Source organism: Protobothrops mucrosquamatus, unplaced genomic scaffold, assembly GCF_001527695.2.
Source record: "Protobothrops mucrosquamatus isolate PMUCROS unplaced genomic scaffold, P.Mucros_1.0 scaffold486, whole genome shotgun sequence".
NCBI classification, from domain to species: Eukaryota; Metazoa; Chordata; class Lepidosauria; order Squamata; family Viperidae; genus Protobothrops; species Protobothrops mucrosquamatus.
The window spans coordinates 32,986-43,821 of record NW_015386805.1 but is presented as its reverse complement, the minus strand read 5'-3'; the positions used below and the strand labels follow the sequence as shown (position 1 = coordinate 43,821).

The 10,836-nt window shown below is 39.8% G+C and overlaps 1 protein-coding gene across 1 annotated transcript in view; it reads left to right on the top strand.

The window, feature by feature from the left end:
- CACNA1I (calcium voltage-gated channel subunit alpha1 I) overlaps window positions 1–10,836 on the top strand; it is a gene marked incomplete at its 3' end in the record, with an annotated part of 271,333 nt that overhangs the window by 229,144 nt on the left and 31,353 nt on the right. The window contains exons 8-9 of the mRNA XM_029284278.1: window positions 2,903–3,209; window positions 7,221–7,630. Coding sequence (XP_029140111.1) covers window positions 2,903–3,209; window positions 7,221–7,630 — 717 coding nt within the window. The remainder of the gene's footprint in view (window positions 1–2,902; window positions 3,210–7,220; window positions 7,631–10,836) is intronic.

Genomic DNA, 10,836 nt, shown 5'->3' with positions numbered 1-10,836 from the left:
TATTATTATTATTATTATTATTATTATTATTATTATTATTATTATTATTATTATTACCAAATGGAGATTTATTTCCGAATTGCACTCATAATTCCAAAACAACATGCCTCTGAATATTTTCCACAGTACCCCTTCACAGATGGTTCCATAGCCATCCAAAAAATCCGAAAATTGTCACCGGGAAAAGGAAAAATCCCTACAATTCAGCAGCCATCTTGGAGGGTGTCTCCCCACTGCATAATTATTCCTATGCAGTCAACCTACAATAGTGGTCAGAGCACACAACAATGGTTAAAGCAAGGCCCTTAGAGTATAACACAGGCAGTCCTCGACTTACAACAGTTCATTTAATGACCGTTCAAAGTTACAACAGCACTGGAAAAAGTGATGACCGTTTCACCCTTGCAGCACCCCCATGGTCATGTGATCAAAATTTGGACACTTGGCAATTGACTATATTTATGACAGTTGCAGTGTCCCTAGATCATGCAATCACCTTTTGTGACCTTTTTACAAGCAAAATCAATGGGGAAGCATAAAATAACACCACAATTGCAGTGATTCAGTTGCCACAGCTATGACAAGAAAGGTTGTAAAATGGGGCAAAATTCACTTCACAAATGTTTCACTTGTTTGGCTCAATTATAGTTGTAAGCTGAGGACTTGTGACTAAACTTAGTTCTCAATTTTTTCATTTTTGTCTTTCTATAACTTGAAGTTAAAATTCCCACCATTTCTCTTAAGCTAAGACACAGCTTTTGTGTGAGTCCCCTACCCCCTGTAATTTTATTTATTGGTTTGCAAACAAAGAGAGGGAATTATTAAAAAAAACCCCTCCAAAATGCAGTATTTGGGAAAGCGCTGGCTTGCAAAAAAATTGCTCTGTAGGAATCATAACCTGACATACTTACTATTTCTTTCTATAAATAGGAAGACAGTGACAAAAAAAAAGGAAGTTAAAGTACACATTTGGAATTGGAATGAGCTTTCAGAATCCTTGCTCAAAGGATATAGAAAAAGAAAAGCACTTGTTTGGCAAAATTCTCAAATGTTATAGGGATCAATATAATTCAAACAGCATATGCAAATATTCAGATTCAAAACAGGAAAGGTCCTTTGATCCCAGCAACAGTGCATTTGCTGTATTTGTCAACAAGTGCTGAATAAAACAACTTTTTAACATGTTGCTGATAGGTGTTGTGAGTGCACTCACATTATATCTGAAGCACCTTTATTCCTTTGGATCCAAATATCACACATATTTAACCATTCTAAAGAACTTTGTCCACTCCGTTATTCTTCACATGTATACCAGACTGCCAATACAGACTGCAAATCAGTGAATCAGGTGAAATATAAGTGAACAGTTTTGTAACAGATTTCATAAATCTTGCAAAATGTATGAGATGGGACTTTAAATTACAATACATCCAGCCTCCGCAGTTGGCCATCTAGCTTGCCCTCACTCAAAAGCTTCCAGCAAGTAGGAATCCCCCACTTTTGAAGCAAAGTGTTCTATTTGAAACAGTTCTTGCCAATAGGAATTTCTTCCTGGTATTCAGCCTGAATATTTTAAAATAGCCGTCAAAATCTTTTTAAAAACACCATTTTATTTTGAAACAGTGAATTATTTTAATACTGAAGCTGGCCAGGAAAGGCTTAGTTTTTCAAAGGCTAATTCAAGGGCTAGCAGAGACCCGGCCCCTTTGAAATGTTAAAAGTGAATGAAATGACTATCTGATAGAGCCTTCTGGCACCTTTGTCTAGATGAGCAGCGCAGCAAGAGTAGAAGGGCATCATGGTCTATTATTCTCTGGATAATTATGTTTGAAAGCGTCTAGATGGAAAAACAGTAACTCTTTCCCTCCTTTTATGACCTGAGGAGATTTCAGTATTAAATTCGCCCTTTATTTTCTGTTACCTCTTCCTAGCCTGAGGTTTGTACAGTTGTTCTTTAAGCAGATTGAACTTCGAAAGATATTTAGTAAGATGCTTATTTGTTATTTTTATTCTGACATTTATGTCATGTTGCATGGGATAATAGCAAATATTATTTTGTTTATGGGATTAAGGCTATGGGATAAGTAATGGATGCTGAAAAAATAAAACAATTATCGTTTACTGTTAATTGGAATGACATGAGGATTTATATAACATTTTTGTTATATATAAACTTTTCATGACATTTAAGAGTAAAATGTATATATTAGAGTAACACCAGAACTACCATTAAGAATATCCTTCCTAAGTTTTAAAAATAAGAATAAATATTGTTATATTATATTGTTTTTACAAACAAACGAGAAGCACAGAAGTGGGTTTTTTTTTTTTTTACTAGAGAATAAAAGCAGGTTTATAACCTAAATTATCTTTACCTAATCTGGTAATTTCCATTAGTTAAAGTACAGTTCTCATTATATGAAGCCAGTATAGGTGGCAATGAGAGTTGCAACCCAAGACATCTGAAAGGTGCCAGGTCGAGAAAAGATTAATCTTATGCACATTCATCCAAGGGTCCACTATCTCTAAAATAATTTCTTTATATGTTTTTTATCATATATTAATAGATAAATAGATATAATATAATATGTATAAAGTATGTATGTATGTATGTATGTATGTATGTATGTATGTATGTATGTATGTATGTATGCATTTCTAGAATTTCATCCTAAAATGGCAGGAAAATGTGGCACTGATGTTCAGCAATCTTACAGCTAAAATTTGACAGTGGAGTCAGAATGAATTATAGGTTGTGAGGAAAGGACTTTGCAATTGCCCCCCATACATAAACACATACTGTATATCAATGTTTTATGTCTTTTTTTAACCTTTAATCACCACCACCCTTATCCCGACCCCCTAATAATACTTTATTCATGCCTTTTCTCTTGTTGCTTAGGTGGGCTCCTTTTTTATGATCAATCTGTGCCTAGTAGTCATTGCCACCCAATTTTCAGAGACCAAGCAACGAGAACACCAACTGATGCAAGAGCAGCGAGCAAGATACCTGTCCTCCAGCACTGTGGCCAGCTATATGGAACCGGGAGATTGTTACGAAGAGATCTTCCAGTATGTTTGCCACATTGTTCGTAAAGCTAAGCGTCGTACCCTTGGCTTCTACAACAGCCTGCAGGATCGTCGTCTCAGTCAAACAGAACCAGGCAATGCCAAACAGAGAGTTAATGGAAAAGATCGGAAGCAATACTGTAAGATTTATAAACTAAGCCTGCCAAATTAAGGGGTTGGGGTTGGGACTGTAAATGACTGTTAAGAACTTCACTGTAAATCAGACTACAGATAGTCCTTGACTTATGACCGGTCATTTAGTGATTGTTCAAAGATATGATGACTCCCCCCCCAAATACTTATGACCCAGTTTGAAGTGCTGATGGCTGCTCGTCCCACAGTCACATGATGCATTTTGGGCACTTGGCAACCAAGCCATATTTACAGCCATTTGCAGCATTCCATGATCATCTGATCACAATTTATGACTTTTTTTCCTGGAACCCAGCATTTATTTCCAGATTCTAGCAAAAAACACCCATTCTGGACAATGGGTTCATTTAATGATTTCGGATTCACTTAATGACCATGGTGATTTGCCTAACAACTACTGCAACAAAAAGTCATAAAATTGAGTTGGTCACGTGATGACTCACTTAAAGACTGGCAGGGCTGCAATTCCTGACTCAATTAAGGTCATAAGTCAAAGATCACCTATACAAAGTCATAAGACAGTTCTTTTCCATTTTCTGCAGATTTTTAAAAAAAATATTATAAATTTTCCATTTAAATTGTACAAGCCTCTTTATAAAAATGCATTTCTACAGGTAATCCTCAACTTACGAGTGTAATAGAACCTGCCCATTACTGCTTGTAGAGTGAATCTTGTTCAAGGTATGAGATCACTCCCTTTCTCATTAAAACGCACGTGGCTCGTTAAGCAACCATGAGGTATCTCAGGGTGGGGAAGGCCATGGAGGGCCTAGTGCTGGAACAGGCCCCCAAGGGCTTCCCCCTCCCTTCCTACCACAACGGACTCACCGGATCTGTCTCGTCTCTGCCGCGGTTCCTGCTGCCGCCTGGATTTGAGGCCGGGGAACGCTTCTGTGCTTCCCGCATGGCCCGATCCAGGCGCTGGAGGGCTTTTCCACTCCGGCCTGGATCTAAGGCCGGGGGAGGCTTTTGTGCCCCCCCCCACAGCCCAATCCGGGCTCCCGAGGCCTTTTCCAGGGTGCTGTCACCTGGCTCTAAAGCTGGGGGAGGTTTTTTCACCCCCCGCGGCCCGATCTGGGCTCTGGAGGTCTTTTTCAGGGCACTGCAGCCTGGATCTAAGGCCAGGGGAGGATTTTTCAGCCCCCCCCCCGCAGCCTGATCCGGGCGTGGGAGGCCTTTTTCATGGTGCTGCAGTCCAGATCTAAGGCCAGGGGAGGCTTTCACACCCCCGGGGCTCGATCTGGACTCTTGAGTCCTTTTCCAGGGCACTGCGGCCTGGATCTAAAGCCAGGAGAGGATTTTGCAACCCCTCCATGGCCCAATCCGGGTTCCAGAGGCCATTTCCAGTGTGCTGTGGCCCGGAATGAAGGCTGGGAGATGCTTTTGCGACCCCCCTGTGGCCCGATCTGGGCTCCGGAGGCCTTTTCCAGGGTGCTGTAGCCTGGATCTAAGGCTGGGGAAGGCTTTCATGCCCTCCCATTGCCCGATCTGGGCTCTGGAGGCCTTTTCCAGTTCACTCTGGCCTGGATTTGAGGCTGGGGAAGGCTTCTGCGACCCTCCGTGGCCCGATCAGGTCTGGAAAAGGCCTCTGGAGCCCAGATTGGGCTGTGGGGGGCACGAAAGCCTCCCCTGGTCTCAGATCTGGGCTGCAGCAGCCTGTAAAATGTCTCCAGATCCCGGATTAGGCAATGAGGGGGGGCATGAAAGCCTCCCCCTGCAGATCCAGGCTGCAACAGCCTGGAAAAGGCCTCCAGAGCCCAGATCGGACCACGGGGGGATGTCGCAAAAGCCTCCCCCAGCCTTAGATCCGGGCCACAATGCCCTGGAACAGGCCTCTGGATCCCTGATCCAGCCTCCAGAGACACACAGAAGCATCCCCCGGCTTCGGTTCTGTTCTCTGTTGTAGAGGACAGAGGCCTAAAGTGATCATGTGAGATCAGTAGCATGAGATCTCGCCCCACTGATCTCACGTGATCTTGAGTTACTTTAGGCCTCCATTCTCTGCGAATGAACCGAAGGCCTGGAGCAGCCAAGAAAGCAAAGGATCTCGATCTTCGCAGGGTGAGTATTGAAGGCCTGGTGCCTAGGGAGACCCAGAGGGAGGTGGGGAGGGAGGGAATAACCAGGGTGAATGTTGCAGAGCCACTGCGGTCACTTATAAGGGTGAACAACTGCCGTGGTGCTGCAAAATTCGTAACTGCAGGACTTGCTCGTAAGCACTAGGGGGCACTCATCACGTAACTTTGAACGAGCATTAAGTGAATACTCGTAACTCGGGGATTGCCTGTATATCCAATTTCTATTAATTGGAAACATATGGAAAGTGTGAGCATTTTGAGCAGGGAACTGCATCCCATAATTCAAGGAAGGATAGCTGAATCTTGATTTGTATAATAGCCAAAAAAATTAAAACAGCATTACGTAACTAAAAATTATGTTCTACCCCTACTTAAAACAATTATTATACTTAGGTTAATGGAGGGAACTACAGTATATAGCAGCAGTCCCCAATCTTTCTGGCTCTATGGACTGGCAGTAGCAGCGGTGGGGGGGGGAGGGTTTCGTATGCACAACGTAGTTTCCTTGCATGTGCAAATAGCAACAGCACTTAGACTTATATACCGCTTCACAGTGCTTTACAGCCCTCTCTAAGCAGTTTACAGAGTCAGCATATTGCCCCCAACAATCTGGGTCCTCATTTTACTGACCTCGGAAGGATGGAAGGCTGAGTCAACCTTGAGCTGAGGAGACTTGAGCTGCCAAATTGCTGGCAGCCAGTCAGCAGAAGTAGCCTGCAGTACTGTAGTCTAACTGCTGCTTGTGCGGCCCTGGGGGTTGGGGACCCCTGTAATATAGGATGAATAAAACATAGGCAAATATATTTAAGAATATACATGTTTACTTGGTATGTTATTGGATACAGTATGTACAATTCTTCATTTAGCAGCAGAGAATGATACAGAATATGAAGTGGGGAAACATAAATTCAGCTGTGCAAATTACTAGCTTTTATGAAAAAGACAAGAGGCACCTATAGTAGAGATCAGTCACCTTTTCAAGCATGATCTTGTTCAATGGCATGGGATACCCAAAAAAAATTAATTGTAGAAATTTGACAAGACTCTGGGAACTCGCCACCAGGATCTTATGTGATTTTGTGTGACAAAATCACGTATTATTACAGTTGTTATTTTTGGGTAATCAGGTCCAAGTATTTTGCAATCTTTTCTCAATTCTAACATCATCTGATTTAGTGCCATCAATGGAAGAGTGATGCGCTGCCACTGAATTCTCGCAAGATCACCTTAATAATCACTAAAGTCTCATGTAATCTAGTGGTCTTTTTCATGCAATGCATGTGGTTATCATTGAGCTATGACCTTTTTTTCAGACCCTACAAAACTATTTTAGTTGTAGCAAATCAGCATAAGTGACTTTGCCAGTGTTACATTTAAAAAAAAACAACCATATGCTTGTCAAGTCAGATATGCCTTTCTAGTTCTGCTCCATTTGCCAAGATAAGCTTTTTTGGATGATTTGACATATTATGTAGTAGCAAAGTCAGACTTACCATATTTTATATGCACAGTATATAATATTTGAAATATTTTTGTTATGAGATCAATAAAACTCCCTAGTTTTTAAAGAAACAAGCTTTTAATTTTTTTAAAACCTCCAATATATTGCATATAGGTCATGACCCTTTTTAATGATTCTTGCAGTCTAGAGAATTATTCCATCCGTGCTACATAGCTGAAGACAATTGAGTGCAATCTGTTGTGGCTGAAGTAGAGCGTATCTCTTAGAGACAAGCAATCTCCATTTAAAGTCTCTGATGAGATGTTTAACTCTAGCAATTCCAGTGCTTCATTTTCTTCTCCATTAAAATGGCCAACAACCCATTTGCTTTGCATAATTAAATATTGAGATGCAGAACTGTATTATGAAAAGGACATTATTAAGCCTTACATTTAATCTCTTCATGTATTATTAACCAGCACGTTGCCGGAAACATTCTTCTATTGATTACATGCCTCAAGGACTTGGTCAGCCTACTACCAAGACATTGGTCTCTGAACCCAGCAACTGCCACAAATGTTACAAGGCCCAACAGGAAGCAACCCAAAGACTTTCTGTGCTTGATAGTGTTAATTCAGATAAGGAAGATGGAGAAAAAGCCTGTGACCAAGAGGGAGATGGAAGGAAAGGAGTCATAGAGTCTAACACAGATTTGGAAAAAGAAGAGGATGATGGAGAAGAGAAGGGACAGCTCATGCTTTGCAATGATATGTGGCAAGAAGTTAGAGTCAAACTGAGGGGAATTGTGGAAAGCAAATACTTCAATCGTGGAATCATGATTGCAATCCTCGTAAACACCATCAGCATGGGCATTGAACATCATGAACAGGTAAGGGAGTGATGGGCACCTGAAACCAAAAAATTAATTCAGTATCCTGGGATAAAATTGTAAAGTTTCAAAAGGATGGATAATTATCATGTTACAACCCCTAGGATATCTGTTGTGGACAGCAACATGACATTACCCATATTCATTTAGTTATCTAGGGAATTTGGCAGCTTATGGGACTTGTAAGTTATATGACCACTTGACCACCAATGCAATCAAGTAGCAGCAATTTAATGCTGAGTTGAAAACTTAATAAGGTGAAATGAGGCTTTACACCACCACAAGTGCAATCACTGAATGAAGACTTTGTGGGATATAAATCTTACTGGAGGGTGGGTATACTGAAGCCAGAATCTTAGAACTAAGCTTATTTGGTATTTGACTTGAAAATGGGACAAATGAATGAGACAGACATTAAAAAGCTCTGTTGGCTAATAGATCCAAAAACTACATATATTAGGACCAACCAAATGCCAGAACTACAGTACATTCAAACTTTTAAGCATCCAGATTTCATCTTTAAATCTTTAATCTGAATGTTAAATAAAATTGATAGAATATGAAAAAATAAAAATATAGATATTGAAAGTTTGTAGTATGTAAACATTTTGAGAAAGAGAAGCATGAAGAGTTGTACAAATTAAATTAGAGCAGTCTATGTTAAATTCAGACTTCATTGGCACCAAAGACTGGTGGAACCAAATGGGAGTAGTAGCTCATTTCATTTCATTTAACAAAAAATGAAATCTATTTGTTCTGCAATTTTCTGTACCCATTCTGGAAAACGTTTAGTGACATTTTGCATACATGGATGCTAATGAATGCATTGTCCTATTGTAGTTTTTAGATAAAAGCTGGACATTGTTTTTTTTTTAATTATCAGGACTCAGCTATGTGAATGTGTTCACTTCTAAGCAAATGTAGCTTTGTTTTTTAAAAAATAAAAATAAAAATGAGAGGATGTCCTGAACTGAACTTACTCTTCTCTACTTCTAACTAGATAGATATTAATGTTCTGTGATTTTCTTTTGGTTTTCTTTATTTTTTGTCTTTCTGTATTTGGCCTTCACATCAAATATATATCTTCTTTTTATCCCTCTCAACTGCCCATTCCTTTCCTGCCTATTCTTGTCTTTGCCACCTCCTCCTCCCATCTCTTCCTCTCTTTCCGTGTCAATTCTCCTTCATTAGCTAACTGAAATTCTTAGTCTATTTGGTTTACTCTAATATGCTCTCTGGGGATAGCACAGGCACTTCGCCCTCTGCTCAAAGCAAATCCATCAACTTGCCACTATTTCCAGCTTAATTAAGAGACAGAGAAGCACAGCCTGTCTGAACAGTGTAGAAAAGAATCAAGTGAATTGAGCTCCAGAAAGCTTTTTGCCTTTCCAAGTCACAGAGTGGTCAAGAACCACCATTCCTATGTGTTTCTATCTGATGAAGACTAGATTAATGTCAGAAAGAAGTGGTTGCATTCTCCCATCCATAAATGTGGCTCTCTCCACTGTCCAAGCCCTAACGTTTAATGATTGGTACCATTTCACTGTCACTTGAGTGGGCTGTAAGTCATTTATGCCAAACCTCAAATGTTTGTACTGACAGTCTAAAGCTCAGGAGGCGTAGCTGACTGCAGTGGGGGCAGGAGAGCAAGCCGTTTTCAAGGCAAATCTGTGAGGCTCAAAAATCTGAATTAGAATCTTTGTAATTCTAGCCAGGATGTTTTTCCCGAAGAGGAGCTTGACAGCCCTTGTTCTTGCAAAGGTTATTTTAAAAGTGGGAACAATGCACTAAGAGATTGTAAATGCACAAATGATGACTGTACTTATTATCCGTAAAGTGGTTCAGCGCTGGATGCCATACAATAATTTCATTAAAACAAACAAGCAAGTAAACACTGCCTGCAGGCTTGGAATCTAAATAGAGGCAGTTCTGAGAAAATGCACTAATCCAATTTTTAAAGGGTTTTTACTTCAATTTTCCCCCAAGAATAGTTTCATTTTTTTCCACATCATACAAGAAGAGCCTTAGTTTGGCCTCATGTAAATTGATGGGCACATTTCAGTGTTAAATGTTAATCATCAGCAGTTAATTCTTGCAGGTTAGTTCTGTTCCCCCACATAATATACTTCCAGTTATTGCATCCTAATATACTGTAGGTGGTCTGTGGAAAGCTTATTCTCTGACTACTTTTAAAACAAATTATGCATTCTGACCCTATGCAACATATTTATCTAGGGATTGCGGAAGTTATAATCTAATATATTTGGAAGGCAACAAGTTAGGAAAGGTTAAGTGACATAATTTTGCACATAGTAATACTATACCAGCCCCATCAAAAACATATCCCGAGATGCTCCCTTTTTCGGCAGTCTTTTTCGACCTGATGTCCTCTAAATTAATTGGATTGCAGCATATCTGCAGGACATCAGGTCGAAGAAGACTGCCTTTCGTGATGTTTCAATACATCAATAAATGGGGCCAATGATAATACTCTTTTTTTTTTAATGTGTGTGAGCAGCATGGTGGCCAAGTGGTGAAGACGCTTGTTTCCAACTCAGGAGGTTGAGAGTTCAATCCTGGGTAGGGGCAGATGTTTCTTTCCTAGTGCTCAAAGAAAAAAAAATATGTGCTATGAACTCCATCTAGGTGTCAGAAGGGCATCTGGCCAGTAAACGCTCAACTCCATCCAGTCACCCTCACTCTACCCCAAATTAAGGGGTAGGTCATAAAAAAAGGGGGGGTTAATGATAATATTGTATGTATGAATTCTGCTATTGGTTGAGTCTAATTCTACTCTACTCAAGGCCTTGGTTCCTCAACTGATATGTGTGCTTGCTTCAGTGCTGATATTCTTTTGATCATGATTTAGATTTCTTTTAAGAAATTTTAAGTTTATCTAATGGGACATTTGTTTGGTAACTTATTTAAAAACCTATATACCGTTGGTGCTCATTGAAAAAATATACCAAAGATGTGGGAAGTAGCTCTTTGATGGTATTCATTCATTCATTCATTCATTCATTCAATTTTCATAGCCTCTCTTGTCAGTCAGTGACTTTAGGCAGTTTACAATTCAAACAATTAAAATACTACAACTGCTTTTTAAAACAATAAATCAATAGAACAGTATAATTCTAAGCCAGTATATCTAAAACAATTTAACTATGTAATATGTTATCCAAATTATGAGTTTATTGACCCTAAAG